The following is a 20,784-nucleotide window of genomic DNA, read 5'->3' on the forward strand; positions in this document are numbered from 1 at the left end:
ATCCCGGTGGAAGCTCGAACGCACGATGACAACTGAAGCGTGAACCAGAATACAGAGGCACCGGTGATGACGCAGACACACTCCGGCAAATAAAATAAAGGTAAATTCGGAGAAGCCTACGCACTTTGCCGAATTCACTGACTACCATTACGTTGTCTGCTTGAGGGTGTAGACGGTCTCTGGTCGTTAGCACGGTCGACATGAGGAATAAACCGAAAAATTCTTGCATGACAGAGAACGGTGCGAGTTCCGGGGGTGATAGAGCTGTTTTTCTTTCAACCGAACTGTACCGCGACAGCACATGCGGGACCCACGGGAGTTCCCCTCGAATATATCCAGCTGACCTTAGCAGTTAACTTGTCGAACGCCAAGGAACAACCTAGTTTGTTACCGTATGCACACGTCTTCTGTGAACTTGAAAGGTAGGCACTGATACTGATGACGCCGCAACCTAAGCAACGTGGCATTTGTCGAAGCTCCTAGACCCTGTGAAACTCAAGCTGTGATAGCATCGGCTTCTTAGTGAAATAGCAAATTCGCAAACCTAAAAATTCGTTGGTGATCCCTCTGTAGATGCTTCGTTCGCATCGGTAAGCAACTTGAGAAGACTGCCAGAGCGCTGCACACATTGGAGCCATCTGCGCATCTACCCCCATCAATCAGGACAACGTAAAGAACTCGTTCCATCTGGAAGTGGATTTCTTGTTTGGCAGACAGTCATATTTATGCGATAATTGAAGGTTTATGGTTTAACACCCCCCTTGTCCCCCTCCACCACCCCTCCCCCGCAGCCCGCCCAATGTTGCCACATGCAAATTTTCCTGTCCGTGTACCCTCGGACAGCGTCGACGACTTCTTGGGACGACGAGGGACCTGTTCGGTGCATCGATTGTTGTGTTGGCACTCGGGACAGTTCAGCTAGCGACAAGACTCTGGACAAGTGGTAAATTTAGATAGACTAGCGGCATGTGATGCGGGGAAAATTCTTCGCTGAATTCTGCGAAGAACAAAGAATCAGACGCGTTTTACCTTTAATTGGCATGCAGGCTTGTGCATGTTTCTGGTGCCTGCTGTGAGAGATTACAACGATCTGCTTGTTGCGCTGAGGCACGCCCTTCGCACACGCTAGGCTACAAAATACGGCGTCTCTGCGTGAGAAAATGTCCACAGGTATTTTTTTGACTGCGAACACTCGAATCTAACGACAGGCGTTTTTTGCGCGGTTCGGCTTGCAAATCTATGGTGTATGACAACGGCAGGCAGGTTAGGCACATGATACGCTAGCGACGTCCTCGTTTATCCTTGCCGCACTGCCACCGCTCAGAACATGACAAAATCGGCTTTGTCACTGTTCATAGAGACTTGAAGTGGCTGCGTGTCACTTTTGTCTTAAATAACAAATTCACAGCGGGTGTGGCTATGTAGACTGGTACGGTTTTTGATTTGTGGGCAAGTATTGAAGGCAAGCCCCCCCAGAAGTTCTTCCCCGTGGCCCAGGAGAGTCCCCAAGTCTCGCGGGAAGGGGAAGAGTTTATTAGATCCGTGAACACTAGTTGATTCCTCGTTAGTTCTGTCAAGTCCGGTTGCCCGAGCTGCTCCCGGACATGCCGCAGGTTGGGTGTTACCATCCTCATCTTCCGCTCGGGCGGCTTTCGGACAGGGGCGGAAACACGGCATTATGGTTTGTTCTGCAGTGGCGGCTGCCCAGCAGCTGCAAGGGAGAAGACGGTTGGAAGATTGCTCCTTAAGACCTCACGACTGTCTGAGTTGTTGCGGATTCTTACCCTCCGGCGGTCCACGGGTGCCAACGGCGGCACAGCCCTGTTTTCAAGCAGCAGTTGACTTGCATACGCACAATGATTTCCAATTTTCGCATCCTTCTTTTGAAGAAAAGATAAGGGCGTCCCCAAAGCAGTTGAGCTGTGCTGCAAATGCATTCCTTCGCTTACCTGTGGACAGCATGCAGCTCTACTCTGCACACCACCCTTCGTCTTCGGTATTTTATTGTCGGCGACCACCGGAACCTCGAATGAGATGTGCTGTGAACAGCGTTAGGCGCCATAGGAATCAAAGTCAGGTCTGCACAAGAGCAGCGGCTCATGGAAGTGAACGACATGGAGTCGCTACAAACCAATGGGGACATTTTGGCAAAAGGTTGCCTTTGGCGACCAAATTCAAGAGGCCGCTGTTACTCTTCGTTCTCTTCACCATGGTAGCCATGGAGGCTGCTGTAGCCGTACTACCTCGGCGGACTGCTAAGCACTCTCAGGCTGGACAACTTGAACTGGTCATGGATGTTAGCGCTTCTTTGCATTCGCGTGGGTCTCAGCGACGAAGGTTTACTTTCAGCGACAACGAACTCATGCATTTGCACGACTCACCCTCTTCTCTTCAAGTTGCTGAGTCGAAAAGTAGGTCCTACTACCAGTGTCGATTCACCGTATACTACAGCATGCGAGTGAAGCTCCCAACACATCCCACTTTTCACTTCTTTCGTTACCCGAGCCATCTATCTCAGCCGGTGCTGTGGCTTTATTTGCTACATGACCTAGAGAAAGCATCCGTTTGACTATATAACGGGCGTTCCGGCGCTGTGCCGCATAACGGCAGTACTTTCCTAACTGGGTGCCAGGGGCTTTTCTGCGGTCCCGACACGTGTATTTTTCTGGTAGTCCGGTATTGGTGGTTTCTGTGGCACCTTTGTTCCTCCTTTTGATCCTGAAACTACAGGGACGTTTACCAAGTTTGTGCCACTGTCTTGTTTCTATCCGCCAGGTTTTGAAGGTTTTGAAGGCACTGCTGTGGCGCTGACGTGCGGCTCCTTGTTTATTAGCATCAAGTCAGCGACCTGGAAAAGTAGCACTGGCGCGTGTCCGGCTGTACGTGACTGCCATGAACAGATGCGAAGGCTCTGTAAGTGTGACATTTCCTCACAAGGTTCGAGGAGTTCAATTAACCCATCTGGCGTGACGTGAGTCAAGGAAACAGATCTAACTAGACAAGGGAATTGCCAAGCATCACTAGATGTGTAGAAACGACAGAGAGTACGGTTGTAACTCAGTTAGCACAAATATCAAACCTCTGTAACAGATGAGCTGTTGCACGAGAGATCCGAGTGTGCGCGCTTGATAATTCTTGGTATGGGTGGCGTTGGCATCTATCTGTTCTCGTGACTGCCGGCGGTCTAGCAGCACGTTGCCGAGAATACCGGCAGTTGCATGAGTTGTTGGACTGGAGTAACTTCTACATGCATCTTGCATGTTTCCCCGAATGCGCACGTTTCAACGGTGAGGCATGAACGGATTCGATAGCGCAGAACGTCTTGATGTAGTTCTCAGATTCACTGACTTTCGGGGTGTTGCATTCTTAGATAGTAACGTGTTTGTGTGTCCTGACTCTAAATCGTGCAAGGCACAGTGTGATGGTCAGTTTGTACTGCCTTTTGCTCTAGGTGACGGTTTCTTCTCTTGTCGGGTCGTGCCGGTTGCAAGCGATCCAGCGAGTGCAGAAGCGAGCGGCTTGTCTGCCGCCAAGGTATGAAACGTCACTACCCTTTATGCAGTTCCGGTTTTACGCTCTAAGCGGTCCTCGAGTCAGCCAGGTGAAATCCATGCTTGTTCGTTCTTTATCAGGCTACGAGGGAAGGTGTCACTGGTGTCTGGACATGGGGCAGTTGCGAGAAGAGGGAATCATAAGACTGAATACTCTAGAGCAAATCCAGGTTACCAGTTATCGACCTGTACACACACCTGGGGAAACATCGTGATAAAACCACCAACATACTTACTCCAGGCTTCTCTACGCTATGTTTTTTGATTCCTCTGTTCTTTGCTCTCGTGCCAGTGCGGTGACGTTTGTAGTATGAGCGCGGACCCTCGTCGCATTCTCACTGGCGAATATGAGTGTAAGTTACTTATAACCATATCCGAATTTCATCGTCAGTTTACTCACTGACGACATTTGGTCCGATTGTTGCCCCGTAGTCTTTCTAGCAGATGCTGGTTTTACTCTGCTGGGTAGCGAACGTCCTCACGGGCCGATGCAGGAACTGTGTTTAACAATAGGACTCTGCTGACTCTCTTTCATCTGTCAATATAACATGATGCCGGTTTCTAGTTTGCATGTTTCAACGTCTAGGTTCGACTGTGGCGAAATCACATATAGACTCATGCTGGTGGTAGACATACAGTAAAAACTTGGCGTTGTAGAGCCAGGGGTTTTGGGAAAGTGGAAAGAGCAGATATCGGTCACATGGAGGAATGGGCCTCACGTGATATCTGTGGGATACTACCACTGCGATGGTACTGATCATACTAGCATCTGGGTGGTAGTTTTCTCTCGCTCCGCCATTTGCTGACTGCGTTCACCACGGGGAATTAGAACATATTATCATGTTTTTTGTCTCGAGGTTTGGTGCGTTTCTTCGATGTGTTTGTGTGCGCTCGTCTGCGGCTCTCAACACACACGCCAAGTGCGCACCCTAACAAGTGTATGTAGCAAAGGTAGCACCCACAGTTACTACTCAAAATATTGTCGTTTCCCATATGTTAGAGTTGCTGATTTAATCCCAGTTCTCTTCCTCATAGTTGCACGTAAGTTGTGAGATGCATCGGAATGCATCGACACTCATCCGCATATGGAAAACAGAGTGCGAAGCGAGTCAAATGCTGTTTGTTTTCAGGTGTTGTCAAAGGGGGGACCGACGCCTCGACGTTTCTCGATGAGCACTCTGCGGGTGCCTCGACCACCACTGGCCTTGTAACATGGGACGCGATACAAGGTGCGCGCTGCGGACTAACTTGTGTCAAAATGCACAGAGAAACAGTGTTACCGTTGCCCTTAATGCTTGCCAGCAATGTTGTACGCGAGCGGAGCTGCCGTTGCTTTTTGTGTTTTAGCTGGGGAGGCGGCACCAACAGCGAGCGAGATCGGAGGTGCAGGTGGCATTTCCTCGTTTGTCGCCACGCAAGCGTCTCAAGGACTGAACATGATCAGCTACACTGACACAGACTCCTCGGACAAACGGTAGGCCCTCTGTCCCGTTCACAAGACACTCCCGGCAGGTGGGTGAACCCGAAGTTGCGTTCTTGAGGCTATTCTGCAGTTTATAACGGGCGCGATGTGTATTCTGCCCTGCTGGTGAAAGCAGGCGAATTGGGAGTTTTGCATGCCCGTATTGCTGGGTGCCGAGCTGGAACACGACAGGGTCGATTGCATCGACTTCCCGCTACGCTCATGTTGTGAAAGGGCCACTTTGAGAGGCATAACCCGCATTTGTGTGCCGTCAGTGAATCCAGAATTCCAGGACTCACCCTCCACTACAAAGCACACCTGCGAAAAAAGATTTTAGATGGACGGCTCTAATGGGTTTTTGCACTACGGTAGCGGAAGCACTTTGCTTCTGTACACAGATGTTCCGGTGAAGTCAATGCCTTCGTCCACACGCTAATCTTTCGTTTCCTCTTTCCAATTTCTCACCAGAGCAGCGATCGACCGCCTTGCTTCGCAGAATCCGGCAAGCGCGGGTCTTCTCCAGTTAAGCGCTGACAGATCAGTAAATAAAGTTTGGTTCACTCAAGGTAGGCTTGAGTTCTCTGACGCTCCAGAGACCGGCTTTCCATGTTTCACATGTGTGGTTTTTGCTGAGGGCGGTAGAGTTCCGAACGGAGCACCTGCTTTGTAGAAAGCCACTGCCGCGCCGTTGTTGACGACCGTGTGCTCATGTGCCCTCACCACAATGCGCATGTTGCGTTTCTATTTATTTTCAACACAGGAGCGTTCGCAGCACAGTATGTTCCTGACGGCACCCAGCCGGCGACGATCGTCACAGTCGGAATGACCGCGTACGGTGGCCCGCCCGCAAACAGCGCTGTAGCGTCGTGGGAGGTACGGACTTGCCGACGAACCTTGTGACTTCTTAGCGGACAGTGATGCAGAAGTAGACTTCCAGGAGCACTAGTATCAGTGAAATGAGGAACGAGCACGGGTAGGATTCACTGTCACTGACTATTCCTGTGTCAATGCGTTTCTAGCTGCTGTGGGACGTTCCAACACCAGGTGTTGTTGCGCAGTGTGTTCCGACAGCATTAGACTGCGTCGCTTTTGTTCACCAGAGTGTGGACCAGAACAGGAGAAATGCCCAGGAGAGTGTACACTTGCGAAAGAGTACAGACACGGAAGTGCTTTATGAGTCTCACGAATCTGGATGGGATAGGGAAGGATCTAGTACTACAATTGAGACGCCAGCGTTCGAAGCCGCGGGATCGTACTTCCGATGTTTGCCTTTCTGCTGCAGCATGCAGACTTCGCATGCGGTGCCGCGGATACGTTTGCGATAAGCCAGGGCCTTACGGTGAGAGGGGGCACTGCACAGCTTGGGTCCCCTGCCATGAGACGGTGTCATAGTCAGAGTCGCTCTTGACTTTGGTTTTGTGGAGTACTGGGTTTCAACAGGCGTGCCACTTGTCCACACAGGAGTCTTTGGGGGAGCTACCGGATCCTCTGGAAAGCGTTTCATTGCAGCGCGCGCAAGCCAGATATGATAAGGGTTTTCTGTTTGAGAACATTCCCCCATTCTGAGCGAGATGTCGTGTCGTGTCATACCAACTCGTCCGAGGAGTCAGACCAGTTCTACAGAAGACAGGCGCCTCCTCCGAGACTGCTGGTCCTCGATATGGGTCGGTCACGTGCGAACTAGCAGTCTACGCACAGTCCCTTCGCAGCATAAACTATTGTCTGTAGTTCAACGTACATTTCCCTCTATCCTCGTGCATGCGATGTTCCTACCGGATGTTCTGTGTTTTCGTAGTCATGGTGCGTTAATGAACCGATATAGGTAGTTCATTGCTTCGAGGCTAGTTTGTTTTGTTTTCGTTTGAAACAAATCTCGGGGAACCTCGTTCGTTGTCTCAGGCCGTCAGCTTGCGCGCTCCACCCCTGAATCGTGCGTTTTTATGTTTTCGGGAGTGCTGTCTTTGCAGCCTCGGCATACCACTGCATCGACACCCCAGATCATCTGCAGCAACGCTTCGTCCGAAGCATGCACAGAGCTTCAGGCTGTGAACGAAGCCATCAAGAATAGTCGACCAAAGACGGTTATGCTCGAAGGTGAGTTTTTTTTCGCAGTCCGCTGAGACGGGTGCTTACCGATGAGTAAATAGACGCGTTCTTGAAAGAACACTTTCTCACAGGGACCACAACGGTGGTAGCTAACCGACTCGATGCTCTGTAGGAATCTGGTTTTTCCGTTCTACGCCTTCACTTGCCCCGAACTTCTGTGAATCTTTGGTGCCCTTCAACCAGGCATTGCATGCCATCGGGAAGGAAAGGCGTTCGGTCTGCTCTTCGCCGACGGCACTGTTCTCGCCTTCGGAGCCGCCGACAGGGGTGGGACGATGAGCGCAGAGGCAAAGGTGAATGCGAAGGCCACTCTGGATGCAATTTTCTAGAACAAAACTTGAAGGCTTTTGGCTGCTTACCCCGCATGGACGTCGATCTTGCTGAGTGGACTCAGAAGCTGTCACCATCTTTGCAGAATGGAAAGTGGGACGGTGTGTGTCTGTTACAGTCTCCCGTCATGTGCGAGTGGTGGGAACAACGACCGAACGACTCAGTAATGCTTTTTTCACGGTTCGTAAGGTGGACAATAAGTGCCAGTATGTGACTCCGTCTGTGTCTCCAAGTGACCTCTACTTTCTGTAAACCATGTAAAGGATTCCACTCTGCGGGAGGACTAGCGTGGCTCCTTGAAGGCAATCAGGATCGATATCTGGTTTTCCACAGAGAGTGAGCTTTCGTCTCTAAGACATAACCATGCCTAATTTGAGAACTCGTTTCTTTTTCCATTGTCACAAGACTGCAGTTTTCGAGCTTTGACTTACAGTGTGTGGCAGAGCCCTACACGGTCGATGGCTACTAGACCCAAGTTGACACAGAACGACCTCTGGACGCGGGGCAACATATGACATTTCCTGTCGTGTGTTTCATTGCGTTTTGCGACACCGCGATGCCGTCAATTGAGGCCTTTCTCTGCATCGCCTCTAGCCGTCATGTCTGCAGGAATCCTTTGTGTACGGTCTTCTCTTGTGATGGGTGAATGTCCAGGGCGACCTGTCAACCTTCGATGCAACCCGCAGCCAACGCGTGAAAAAAATTGTCGCCACGCAAGGCGCCATGGCTGTGTTGCTACTTCGAGGTTCTGTGTATGCGTGGGGACTCGACCAGTTCGGTGAGCACAGAAGTTCTGAAGATAATGCTTCATTGGAGTAAAGATACGTGCGAAATGTATCGCAGCTGGACAGGTGATGGGAATGGGATGTCGTTGGGGTGAAGAAGGGGATGCATGCAATTTTAACAACTCAGCAGTTTCCAAATATGTGAGTTCGCTGTTGGTCTTGGGAACTCTTGACACCTATTCTGTATCCGTATTCGTCCTAATGGCGGACCAGGTCCTTGTTTATCATGAGGTTAAGACCGTTCATGAACTCAAGAACTGGCTTAGGCGGACTTCATTCCTGCTGTTTCCAGCGTGGACGGATTGTTTTTCATTATTCAAGACGGAGAATGAAGACACGACAGCGACGTATTTTTTGCTACGCGAGTCACTGCGAGCTTGGCATCGCTGAGAGGCTGCATCAGGCAAGTTTGTCTGTGAATCCTCTAAATAATTTTCATCTCTGCCTGTCTAGTGTCATCCACGCTTGCAGGCGGCACGCTTCCATCGCCAGAGCCGACAGGTGTGGTTGACCTGGTAAGTTCCCCGTTAATGGTTTTCACGCAGGTGTCCAGACGTAGCAGTTGTGACATTTGCACTGGTTCTAGGTCATCTGGGGAATGTTCAGAAATCTGAGAAGGACAATCCTTCAATGCGTATCTTCACCTTCTTGGTTGACTGAATGGATATCGCGTTTCTCTTGTCCATGTTCGCGCTCGCTCGCCTCTTCAGGTTTTGTGATCTTTTCTGTGAAGCTGGACAGCAATTCAGCGATGTCTGATACTGCGCATTTTGGGGAGGATTGGAGATCGATGATGGCGCACTGCACGGAAAATCTCGAATAGAATACTTGACAAATGTCGGGGTTTACAGTGCCTTAACGAACGATGGCTTTTTGGTTGGAACAACTTGAGAAATAGAATCCCAGGGGAGCGTGATGAGGCAAGTCTGTGCTCTTTAGACTGTTCCCTATTTTCTCCAGGTCGCCAACGACGTCGGATTCGCAGCCCTGACAGGGGGAGGGTCTGTGTACACCTGGGGCAAAGGCATGGTAGTGCCCAGTCGGCTAGCTGGCGTTGAGGTGAGAAAAGCCCTTTAGTCTCAAAAGACCGGGAAGACTAGCGCGATCTGCGCCTTACCGTTCCAAACGCGGACCGATTCAGGAAGAACTGACTGACAAGGGGGCATTGAGAGGTGGGGTAAGGCCTTTTTGCAGACCAGTCGCCGTCGGTTTGTGCATGCTGACACTTCTTGGGTACTCTCAAACACTTCCTCGACTCTCTAGCAAAGATTTCCTACTGCTGCCGTTGTTAGGTTTGCTGGGGTCGTTTGAATGACGACGCATCCGTTTAGAACTTCGTGGGTGCCATTAAGGCATTTAATCAGGCAGAACTTGAATTCGGCTGCGTACGAAATGATACAACGAATTGCGGTTTCAGATTGTGTGTCGGTCGCGTGTGGCTTTGTCTCATTTTCGGATGCCATGTTTGTAGTACATGCAAATCGTGCAACCTCTGTGATACGCACTGCAAAAATGTGCGAAATTAGTCGTTTCGTTCAGAACATCCTTTCACTGTGGTGTGGTTGTGACGGTTTCTGACCTTTGTCTAACGCCATTTGCTGTGTTTGTTGTATGCTTACAGATTAAGAAAATAGTTGGCGAAAAGACATGCTTTGCGGCATTTGATGCGAAGGGTGAGAGTGCATACTGGCGGCTGTAAGCGAAGCCGAGGAAAAGTGACTTTAGCTCTTTTCCAGCGCGCCGTACTCCAACTGCATTGGATGGTCATCCCCCCGTTCCTGTTAGGCGAATAGTGTGATTGCCGTTTCGTTTGAAGGCTGTGTGGGACTGCGGGCGGAACGAAGTTTTGGCGTCAGCCTTGTTTTATCATTGTGACAATGTCTATACTATCAGGAGGCGTTTACATCTGGGGACTCGGAAGCAACGAAGGAGCTTTCTGCAATGAGGAATTTGTCGGAGAGAGGCCAACGATTTCGCAGAATTTCTCCGATGTGAAAACAAAACTCTCTGAGGGTATTACAGGTGCGTTTTATCGCTATCATCTTTGCAGTTACTCCGGTTTCACCGAGAGCGTCGATGATAGCAGTTTCATACTCGTGTGTCTTTGCACTTTTTGTCAAAAGGAGGGTATATATATATATATAGCCCGGATTCGGAAAAGGACCGATGCCGGGTGTGTGCTCCAAGGTGATTTTCTGTCGAAGTGTCATGTGCGTTAGGTGACTTTTTCGCAGAAGACTACAAGAATGCAACTTCCGTATGCTCGAATTTCCCGTACCAGTTCTTTGAAACGATTTTGAAATCCCGTCCATAGAGTTCAACTTTTTATGTCTGGCGACCTGCTTCTAGTCGACTCGATATACTCCGCAATGCCGATTTCGACACGGGTATTAATTTCGATGATACGGCAGCGTTGGTTCGAACAATTCTGACATACAGCGTTCTGGGTTCAACTGCATAGACAGGGGCGATTTAATAGGGCTCAATCGAGTCCGAGATCATTTCGTTGCAACTGAGTCATAAGGTATTTGTGTCGTTTCAAGTCTGGGTTTCCAGTGTAGAGATACTGTATGCACAAGCCCCCCATTTCTGTATCTTGCGCGCTTGTTTCAGATGTTCGTTTCAACGAGCACGCAGCCATGGCAGTGAAGAAACCGGCTGTAGCGGACGGATCTTGGGAAATCATCACTTGGGGAACTTCCGCAAAAGGAGGTGAAGTCCCTAGCTATGTGCTGTCGGGAGGCCGTAAAGGGGTGAAAGGTAGGTCATTGCGGGAAAGAGCCAGTTTGGTCAGGTGTAGATTCGAGTCGTACCCTTCCAGTGTGTACGGCGCAGTGTCCCCGGGAGAATTCCGCGGACGTCTGTTACATATTCAACGTGAATGGCTGCTGCAGATTGCACAAGACTTCACATTCCGAGCGTAGCACTGATCTGTGGTGTGCTGTAAATATCATCTCGTCCAAATTTTGCATGTGCGGTGAAAACATGTGCGTTCAGCTGTTGGCGCCTCTAAGTCTGCATTTGCAATCGTCTCCCATAGCGGCGACGTGTACGGCTGGGGGGATAAAGAGAGTGGAGGCGACGGATGGAACCAACCGTTTTTGGCTGGTGAGTGCAACTTACATTACATGCGGTGTACCGATGTTCAGCGACTTCATAGAGGACTGGACTGCGCAGTATGCGGAGAAACGCACACGAGGGCGAAACGTGCTTCTTCTGGCGCCTGGACGGCTTAATGTTTGTGGATCTTAACTCCAATATATCGCCTACATCTGGAAAGTGTGTACTTGCTTCTCCTAACACCTTTTTGTCCGTCGGTCGCTTGTCTCTACTTTTTTCGCCGACCTTGATCGTTCTAGTAGCAGGAGCTCTCGCGACATTCAATGCTGTGCATGGTTACATTCCCATGTCTATCGTCCGGGGGTGTCTTCTACTACGATAAGTGCTCACTCAAACTGAGTTGTCACAGTATGACAACGGAAACTACTGCTCTGAACACTTCCGACTCAAGACATCTCGCCAGAGTCTCGACTTGCGTGCAGGTCGTGCTTATGGATTGGTTTCTTTGACTCGTTCCTTCGTCGCGCTGCTGGTCACCGGCGAGGCGTTCGCTTGGGGAGGAAATGGGCAGACGTTGATAAGTTCAGCTCGTAAGATCCTCTGTGGATGCAGGTGCAAATGTGCCCACGAGTCTGTCTCAAAACGCAGTTGTTTTGACGATTTTTTGTCGAGACTAGGTCACATCTGAAGACAGCATTGCTCTAGACCTATGCGCACGAAATCGTGCACTGAATCCGCGCTGGAAACATTTGGCTTTTGTCCCATCTGTGGCCCCATCCGGATGCCGAAGCCTCTTCGCGTGCCCTGTCGTCATTGTCACCGGTTTAATATAACCACTTTCGAACCGTGATTCCTAGAATGCACCACCTGTCAGCTAGCAGACCCAAGTCGATGATGAGTGCGCAACTGTTGTAAAGTCTTCCGTTAGGCGAGCAAACTGAAATCGCAGGCTCTTAGCAAAGTGTCGAAGAGTCCTTGCGATGTCGTGGAATCTTGGGGGTGTACAGCAGCCCATCCCCGCTTGACGGAAGTATCAGTCGGGCGGTTATTCCCAGCTTCCTGTTGAAACGTATCCGAACTCCGTCAACTTCTTTTCCGTACATCACGGTGCAGGCCGCCAGGAGCTCGGCACCGTTGTAGAGTCTCGCCTAGTCCGTGGTCTGTATGTCGTGAGCGGCGTCGGCGAAGGAGAGATTTTCGTCGGCACGATCGGGATTCCGTGTGTCCCTGGAGAGTGGGGAGCTTGGGGAAGCTGTCGGAGCGTGTAAGGAATATACAGAAAATAATTCGGTTTCACTCGAGGACCGCATATTGTCGTCCTAAGTTGTACTGTCCACAGCCACGGGAACGGAACCTTGTTTTGCGGTCTTCGCGGAACTTCATAAGCTGGCGACAGGAGACAGGGTAGCTGAATTTCTGATGTGCGCGATTCCGTGGCCAGGACTACATGAAATACAAGTGCTTGTAGAATATCCCTTTTGTGTGCTTGCATGTGAGCGTGTCAGAGGCAGAGAGCTCAGAAAATCTGGTGTGCGCTCCACCGAAACACGTATTTCCGTGACGTCGAATTGAAGTTTTAAAACATGTATTCTCTGCTTACTTCATGTCTCTGTCTGTGCAGCTGCGAAGGAATTCGCCAACGCGAGAGGACCATCGAGCTGGAACCATGGGGCGGCACTTGCGAGTCTCCTTGTGAGTAGATTTCTACTTACATTGCCATGCACTTCAGTGATTTATCTGACTAGTACTGACTTGTTTACCAGAAACCGGCGGTAGAAATTTTTTCCTACTTCGCTTCCTGTGCGCAGACGGTGAAGCGTTCTTTTCCTCTGCAACTTTGTTTTTCAGTGACAGAAGCAGGGAGCTGCAAAGGGCCGAAATATGGGACGGATGAATGTCCAAGTAGGTCAACAGTGTATTGCTATGAAAAGCCTGTCATAAAACTGTTAGCAGTGCTCTCCACTATCAGTTACAAACTGGACAGGCTGAGGTTTAGTTTTCATACTGTGAAAATCGATGGTAAATACAACGCACTTGTAGGTAACATCCGAAGAGGATCACCGATCATCTCATTAGTACTCTTCAGTAGCCTGTCGCAAAACCTCACGGCTTCCGTGTTTTTTTCGTTTGCGGCTCGTATCACTTCAAGCTTACGTCATTGCGGTGAACTCTCACCAAGCTACATGGGTATTCGAAATGAGACAAACTGAAAGTCATCTACTTTACAAAAGCCACACTGCATGTTAGTGTATTTTACGTGACGCGAAGACCCTCTAGTGAATTGATGTTTCAATCACTGCTTAGACGATGGCAAGCGCTTTTTCATTTTGCGCGACTCTCCCTCTCAGGCACGGAAACAGACAACAGCTCGATAGAGGCTGGCTTGTCTCTGGGAGTCATTGTTGGCTGCGCCACAGCAAGTGTGGCAGTTCTTGGCGTTGTTGGTTTCATGGGCCACATGTGGTGTTCGGGTTTCAGGTGATGTTGGAGCTTGGCACTATGATTGGTGGATGGATTTTCTGTGTTATTCCTTCTCGGCTGTATGGGTCTGTAGTCTTTCCATCACCTGTGAGATCAAAGCTGAACATCTAGTTTCGGCTTCTCCTTTGAAACTGCATATCTTTGTATTCGAGGACGTGACCCACCTGTCTTTGTCTACCAGCCGCTTGGCCAGTGCGGCTGACCTCAGGCCCAATTTCCTGGGTTCCCTAAGACAGGTTGTTGCTTGTATGGCCTTTCTCCTAAAGTCATGCCTTTCCTAATAAATGCGTTTGTGCCGACGAATCAGATGACAAATGTATTCTTTTCGAGTTCAGTCAACTATGGAATGCGGGCAGGCAGTGCAGATATGGCATGGCGCGTCACTGAGTGAATTATGTGAAGCCGATATCGTTTCCAGGGGAATATTTTCAATAAATTCCGTGATGCGTGTTCCAAGAAATTGTTGTGGCCGACGTGTTCTATAATGCTCACGGGAAGAACTTGATTCTTCATTGTTCTTGTTAAAGATGCCATTTTTCAGTGTTTTGCTTTCCACGGTGGGTAACCCCCTGTCACCAATGTAGTGCTGTTCAATTATAGTGCGGTCCGAAGAGGACGTGAACATCTTCGCATCTGCATCATCGAACCCCTCAGTATTCTTTTGAAATGCCCGTACAAACAGGCGACCTTTCAGAGACAACTGCCATCTTTGGAGGGACAAAGACGTCTATCATCGGACGGCGCGCGTCAGCTGCGCCATTGGGCGAATCGCTCGTGTCCATCCTGCGCCGCGAATGCACGAATACACAGATCTTTTTAGTTGAGCTATTCTGCTTTTCAAACGGCGCCGCGGTCCACCAAGGCAACAAACAGAAGTTAAACTTGGTGATGCGTGAACGTGCAAAAAGTGCCCCTGTCGTAGCTGCACCCTGCCGAGAAAATGAATGCCTTCATACTGAAAACGTCAGACAGGATGCGGAACAAGCGTTCGTTCAGTTCGGTGCATTTGAGGAGCTGTAAAGATTAGGAACAGTGCTCTCCGTCGCTGGAGATCGCTTATACCGCATGACAACATGGCCAAGCTGTGGCATGTGCATGCACAAAACACGAGAACCACACAAGGGGTGGAATAAAAAAAACTGTAGGGTTCCCGTCGCCTACTCCGGATTTGTTTTCATGGTGATTTGGAGTAGCGACGTTACAGCTGAAGACACCCGCATGTCGAACACACAACCATTGCATGTGTGCAAGGCGTGAGCCCGGTACGAAAACCGCTGTGAAGAGTGTTGCCGCCTTCGAAGGCAAACAGACACAGCGTACACATCAGTAAGACAGGGCACTTCTGAAGCCTCTCGACGCAACAAATGTACGCATCCATTTGAGAAATGTGCGCGCACTTCCAGAAATTGGTGCATTCTCCCCTATACGAGGCAGTAATGGGTGCTTTCCTCTGGCGAGTAGTTGTGTTTACCAATGTCTAAGCTCCTGAGAAATAATTGCCTCTTCGGGGGTCCATACCAAACTACAGCGAGTATGGCAAAGCTGAAACGTTTTTTACTGTAGTATATCGGAATGTCGAGCTGTAGCCGTTTTCTTCGCTTGTGCCCGCGACCATTTGTGTGTTCCTGATCCCGAGCAGTTTCATATCACAGAGCTACGCACATCTCGGTTTTACCCTCCATGAAGAGAAACAGTTTACAGTGCGCCAAAAGCCTACTTTTTTGAGAGGCGCTACCGCTGGGACTGTCACTGGAGCACCTGAACCACTGTACTAAACGTCTTTTCTTTTGCTTACGTTGCCTGCAGATGGGGCATTTGTTGCTTTGCATCCTCATGATGTTCGCGCACTGTGAAGCACAAGCACACGTGCCGCACGAACGCCGGGACTGTGTTCAGTTCCCTTGAGAAGCGACCTTTCTTTCCATAAGGTATTCACGGAGACGCACTTGTTTGTAACTGGTTGCCTTCAGTCGAAGCGCAAGGGTTCATCTGATTTCGCTTGAAAATCTCAATTACTATATCAGAGGCTGAGTGTACCTTTGTGACGCAGAATAGCAGGGAATCGGACAGCCGAAGCGTTCACGCTGCTCTACCTTTCACCACTCCAAATATCTCTGTGTGGCTGCTTCGTGAACTCAGGATCGTATCTCTGCTCCAGTTTTTTCACGTACAAAACCATATTTTCTACAGTGAAACTGGCATTCCATTCATATCACTTACGCCGCTGCAAAGGCACATGTGGCGGCACGGCAGGACCGCCGTGTTGCGTTCCTCAGCCAGGCAAATCACACACTCTCTGCAAAAAGCCAAAAACAGAAGTGAAGAACTGGCCTGACAGAAACAGCGATATTCCTGATAAACATCAAGATTTCAGAAGCACTTTCTCTGGGTTTGGAGGAAGCATTTGATCACGGGAGCCACTGCAAACGCCAGACGGTGTCCTTTTCTATTTGCTTCCTTACTTCCTCTACTTCGGTAGCCTTCTGCTTATCTCTCCTTCTTCCAACACCTCGACTGTTCAGCCCGCTGCGTCTCTGTCTCTCTCTTCCCTTTGAAAGACACGGCTACTCAACACTTCCAACTTCCGAAGACCACTAGTGCATTTTTTCAAACGAAGTGACACAAGCAACAAAACCCGCTTCTTCTCTCACCTCCCAGCGAGATTGTCGACTTGGCAATCCCCGGAGTTTCTGCTGTCTGACTCGTCGCCGCCCGAGCTGGCTCCAACGTTGCCGCCACGTGTTCCAGACGGCAACCGCTGCATCTCCGTGCTGTTCCCTCGCTCGATGCCGAAGATTTCCTGACAACATGGAAGAAGACACAGAACACGGACGGTCCGATTCGTGGGTGGAGTGAGGAACTTTAAACGCTAAACGCAACAAACCACGGAAGACCCGCAAACTGTACCACCCCAGGTCGAACATAGTCGCGAGGTGAAGCGTGAAAGCACATCCCCCGATAGGTCCGTGAATCAAGTGAAAACACCTCTTCAGAGGTCAAACCTTTTTCAAATGCATCTTGAAATGATCGCTCCCCTATCTCCAGGCTTCCGACTACGAGTTACCGAACAGCAGAAAAGTTTCAAATCCCTGAACCGGAGGTGTGATTGCGGAGTCTGTAAACGGAACACTTCTCCGGAAACCTCAAAGGAAATACATTGTCTCCACAGAGTCTCCGAGACCTAGACTGATGCCTGAGAGAAAACACTGAAGTACCCCCTGTGGCTTCCCCGCCAAATTGAAACACGTCCCGAATGACTAGCGACCATATTGAATGGATCCGATCGCACAAAACTTCAGCATCATCAACATACGAAAGCCGCCCATTCACCAGCTTACGAAACACAGAACGCCTCTGTTACGGACAATTTTCCGGCTGCTCGACTCACCTGAACCTCGAAAGTTCGTGTGCCAAACTGGATCTTCTGTTTGACAATCTGAGCCCGCCAATCCTGTCCTGGGGAGGAAGTGCCGAAATTCCCAGCGCTGCTACTCGCAGACGCATCGGCTGCCGCTGGATCAGTTCCTGTGGCGGGCCCGCCCCGCGGAGCGCGAAGGATCCGAGCGAAAGTGTACTGGTTTTTCACCATAGTCGGCTGGTAGGCACCAGACGACTGGGCAGGCGGGACGGATCGAAGACAAACGGTGATTGGGTAGACACCGCCGTCTTCGTCCTCGTCCTCACTGTCCAGAACCGCTTGCTGCTGATGCAACTCCGAGAGCAAAAGAGCTTCTGAATCACAGGACCAACACGGGGTACGACAGAGGCACCAGCTGTGCAAATCGCCCGGTGAGCCGCCACGCGGGGGAGGGACTGCTGCATTGCAGCACTTCACGGCTAAATCCGACACACCAATAGAGGCGTGTGCCCGATTTCCCCCAAGTGCATTTCATCAATCAAGATACAAGCGATGAAATCAGCATCGACAAGACACTGTAACGAGGCGTAGATACACTGGAGAAACAGCGTACTTCGGGGCAAGTCAGTGTTTCAGACTCACAAGAAATTTTGCACAGCAATGGTGAAAACGCGTGCAAGCCAGGGAAGCACGTGTGGCATCTCTACGCGAGCTTCTCATTTCACTGACACCGTTGTTTTGCAGCTGTCAGTGCACACGGATAAGGAAAAGGCACTCTGGCCGCCGGCGAACCCCTGCAGTCCCCAAGGTATGCAACCTGCACATTCAGATATTGCTCGTACCGCATCTGGAGGGTTTCTTACACAGGGAAAGGGGAAATGCAAGGCCCGTACCTTCGGCAGTTGTGCAGAAGTGCTGGTTCATTGCTGCAGGGAAGCGCCGCGAGCTTTCAGAGGTTGGACGAGAAAGTCGAGAAACGAAAGTGGGCGCGCCTGTTGCCGCATCTGTAAGTTGTTGAGCGTAGTAGTGAACGGAAATGTCAACTTCAGTTGTGGAATCCAACAAGAAGGAGACAAATAGACGGTCGGGGTAGGAGGGGTCCTGCACGCGAACACAGCAACATCTGCAATCGAGAACGGCTTCAGCGGCAAAAACTACGACCAAAACAACATTCCTTGGGCCTCGGTTATGTATCGCCCGTAGACGTTCGTCTAGATAGCTGTGCAAAAGAAAATTCAGGGAAAATCAAAAAGCTACGTCAACGGAGAATTCATGGATAGCTCTGGAGTGCCAACCTCTCAACACCGCCGGCTTAGTCTTGCATTCCTTCTCTGGGGACATGTATTCGAGTCTCGAATTCATGCAAAAACAGGGCGGGCAGAGGCCTGCCATTACTGAAACAGTACATGAAGGAATTGAGGCCGGTTCCCTGAGACGTGCATTGGTCTGTCGGATTCGTCGAGACCCGACAGAGTATACTGCCATGCAAGAATGTCTCTGTATACACATGTACATATATTTTCGAGAAGTCACTGGGTGGCCACCGGCCACCTGCGCAATATAGAATAGAAACCTGCAGCGGTTTTGTTCCCCCTCGCGTACGTGGAAGCATTTTAGGGAGTGCTTGTGCAAGTTGACTGGGTTCTTGACCACGCAAGTCTGCTGTACACTGAGCCGCGGAACAGCTTCCGGATTCGGTACAGGAACTTCACTTTGCGGGTCGAATCGAGGGTCTGTTGGCTGCTGAAGAGGAACGTTGGAAGTTCCAGCTCGGCCCCCCACGTTCGGATTCTGGCTGGCAGGAATGAAAACAACCTGCTGAGGGCCGTAACTCAGTCGGCTAGAGGGCTCTTGCCGGTCCCGGCTGACTCCTCCACCCATCGCGAGGGCGATTCTGGGGAATGACGCAGGAGGGAGAAAAACCAGGTTGGAGCACCCGAAGTGGACGAAATTGTCAAAATATCAGTAAAAAAAAGGAAACAAAAGGACCCGCTTACCTTCCGCTTACGAAAACAAAAGAAATTACCGGAGACCGGCAAGACAACGAAGGCAACAGCTACAACTACTCGCTTCGTTCCAGAGACCTTGAAAATTCCGTGCAATTCTCTGTTTAGGAACAGTCGTGTCTCGTGCAAAAGCGGAAAGCTGAGACTGTCTATTGTGTCTTGCCGCCAACACTTTTTGGTGTTCACTATTTTAGAGAGCGAAGAATATTCTCCGGGGGAAGAGGTGATGCAGGAAAAAAATCGAATCACGCACAAGGTAAATGCATGACGTCAGTGCGAGTTGTCGCAGCGCACATCGGAGGGCGAGACGGTAAAGAAGCCGCCGCGAGTTTGCTACTTTCTTTCACTGTTGAAAAGAAACCGATTAGTCGTGTTGTTTTCTTTAGGTTGGTTGTCTTCGTTCTCCGTATGTGCCAAGACATTAAAAATAGAGAGAGAGAAACGCCCCTTGAAACCTTTCGTCACACGCATGTGCAAAAGGCTCCTTTCCTTGAATGTTTTGACAATTCCCATTCAAAGTACCCATGCTGGACAACACAGGCGTTCTGGTGTCCTTGAATGTTTTGACAATTCCCATTCAAAGTACCCATGCTGGACAACACAGGCGTTCTGGTGGTTCCCGGGTACGCTGTATTCTGGCAGTCCCACTCCCGGCAGAATGAATACGAAAGTGGCGTCTGGTCTGCGTGATGGAAATCCCCCTGTTCGCATCAGTGTCCAGTGGACTAAGAAAACAAAACCCGTGAAAGTGAAAAGTCAGAAGCTCCTTACCGCAGGTAATGCTCGGCAAGGGGTCCTGTACGTCATCACAGTGAACCGTACCCCATCACAACTCCGAAACTATCTGTAGGAATGATCCAACGGTGTTTCTGTACACACATATCGGCCGTCTGTTTGAAAGCAGGATGAGCAGAGGTAGTAGAGATACTCCCATCCACCGGTAGTTTTGAGAGCGGGAGCAATGCAATGCCACAAACCGTCCTTTGCATCGTTGAGTTTCAGAAATGACAAGAAAACAGTGAGATGGCCAAAAATGCAGTAAAAGTGTACAGCGCGGTATTTTGGGAGAGCGAAGGCTCGTTTGTTCGTTGGCAGGCCGAATCAAGGAAGTTACTCGCTAGCAGAACGGTGTTGACAAGGGTAAACCGATCACGTATCAGAGCGCCTACTTTTCTTCTGTGTGCCACATTTCCCAGTCCTGGATTTCTGTGGGGGAACTTCCAGCCACGTAACGTGATTAGCTTCTCATTTGCCCCCTACGTCAAGGACGGACATCGAGAAACTTCTGCGCCCCTATTCCTAGAGAAGGTTCTAACGCTGCAGACGGAGTAAATATGCGTACGGCTATTCACCCCTTTCAGATACCACAGCAGCAAGAAAGGACATACTTCTCGGTTCCCTGTAGTCTTAAAAAAACCGAGCATCTCCAGCACGGCGTTCCAGTGAAGAATCTCTGGAAGCGACTTTCTGGATACAATTCTATGGGTGTAACATGGAAAGTGAGAAACGATTTCTATGAATTTCGCTTGCAGACACACCGCTCCCACTCCATCAACCTGATATGTAGAAAAACTGGAACCCATTGATGAAGAATACGCGTTCTCATGTTGCGTGTGTAACCTGCTAACGGCTGGATAGTACGACT

General features: G+C 50.0%; 3 protein-coding genes across 3 annotated transcripts; 2 read left to right on the top strand and 1 right to left on the bottom strand.

Moving 5' to 3' along the window:
• The first annotated feature begins 1,073 nt into the window (after nucleotides 1–1,073).
• TGME49_267450 (alpha-tubulin suppressor protein) lies at nucleotides 1,074–14,734 on the top strand. Its single transcript, XM_018781466.1, has 23 exons — nucleotides 1,074–2,411; nucleotides 2,776–2,913; nucleotides 3,452–3,534; nucleotides 3,844–3,904; nucleotides 4,682–4,780; nucleotides 4,899–5,025; nucleotides 5,482–5,579; nucleotides 5,774–5,886; nucleotides 6,296–6,352; nucleotides 6,981–7,107; nucleotides 7,303–7,412; nucleotides 8,104–8,227; nucleotides 8,706–8,749; nucleotides 9,195–9,293; nucleotides 9,856–9,907; nucleotides 10,128–10,256; nucleotides 10,848–10,994; nucleotides 11,232–11,342; nucleotides 11,777–11,884; nucleotides 12,408–12,558; nucleotides 12,916–12,986; nucleotides 13,143–13,196; nucleotides 13,643–14,734. Exons 1-23 carry the CDS (start codon nucleotides 1,679–1,681, stop codon nucleotides 13,774–13,776), a joined length of 2,970 nt encoding a protein of 989 aa, XP_018636235.1. The 5' UTR covers nucleotides 1,074–1,678; the 3' UTR covers nucleotides 13,777–14,734.
• Nucleotides 14,555–19,679, bottom strand: TGME49_267440 (RING zinc finger protein). The gene is made up of 7 exons (XM_002368771.2): nucleotides 18,736–19,679; nucleotides 18,027–18,234; nucleotides 17,164–17,507; nucleotides 16,427–16,575; nucleotides 15,996–16,071; nucleotides 15,571–15,622; nucleotides 14,555–14,979 (listed from the first exon to the last, which is right to left on the bottom strand). The coding sequence occupies exons 1-7, from the start codon at nucleotides 19,012–19,014 to the stop codon at nucleotides 14,933–14,935; spliced, it is 1,155 nt and encodes a 384-aa protein (XP_002368812.1). The 5' UTR covers nucleotides 19,015–19,679; the 3' UTR covers nucleotides 14,555–14,932.
• Nucleotides 19,535–20,539, top strand: TGME49_267435 (hypothetical protein). Its single transcript, XM_018781465.1, has 2 exons — nucleotides 19,535–19,679; nucleotides 19,744–20,539. Exons 1-2 carry the CDS (start codon nucleotides 19,548–19,550, stop codon nucleotides 19,987–19,989), a joined length of 378 nt encoding a protein of 125 aa, XP_018636236.1. The 5' UTR covers nucleotides 19,535–19,547; the 3' UTR covers nucleotides 19,990–20,539.
• The last annotated feature ends 245 nt before the right edge of the window (nucleotides 20,540–20,784 follow it).

Source organism: Toxoplasma gondii, chromosome IX, assembly GCF_000006565.2.
Source record: "Toxoplasma gondii ME49 chromosome IX, whole genome shotgun sequence".
Classification (NCBI taxonomy): Eukaryota; Apicomplexa; class Conoidasida; order Eucoccidiorida; family Sarcocystidae; genus Toxoplasma; species Toxoplasma gondii.

Bases quoted from the DNA above. Each gene is read 5' to 3' on its own strand.
- TGME49_267450 (XM_018781466.1), top strand. From the start codon at position 1,679: ATGGTTTGTTCTGCAGTGGCGGCTGCCCAGCAGCTGCAAGGGAGAAGA. The intron at 3,535-3,843 runs GTATGAAACGTC...CTCTCGTGCCAG, and splicing joins GCGGCTTGTCTGCCGCCAAG to TGCGGTGACGTTTGTAGTAT. The intron at 13,197-13,642 runs GTAGGTCAACAG...TCTCCCTCTCAG, and splicing joins TGGGACGGATGAATGTCCAA to GCACGGAAACAGACAACAGC.
- TGME49_267440 (XM_002368771.2), bottom strand. From the start codon at position 19,014: ATGGGTGGAGGAGTCAGCCGGGACCGGCAAGAGCCCTCTAGCCGACTG. The intron at 16,576-17,163 runs GTGAGTCGAGCA...CCATGTTGTCAG, and splicing joins CACGAACTTTCGAGGTTCAG to GAAATCTTCGGCATCGAGCG. The intron at 16,072-16,426 runs GTGAGAGAAGAA...GGCTTTTTGCAG, and splicing joins GTCGACAATCTCGCTGGGAG to AGAGTGTGTGATTTGCCTGG.
- TGME49_267435 (XM_018781465.1), top strand. From the start codon at position 19,548: ATGTGCCAAGACATTAAAAATAGAGAGAGAGAAACGCCCCTTGAAACC. The intron at 19,680-19,743 runs GCGTTCTGGTGT...TGGACAACACAG, and splicing joins ACCCATGCTGGACAACACAG to GCGTTCTGGTGGTTCCCGGG.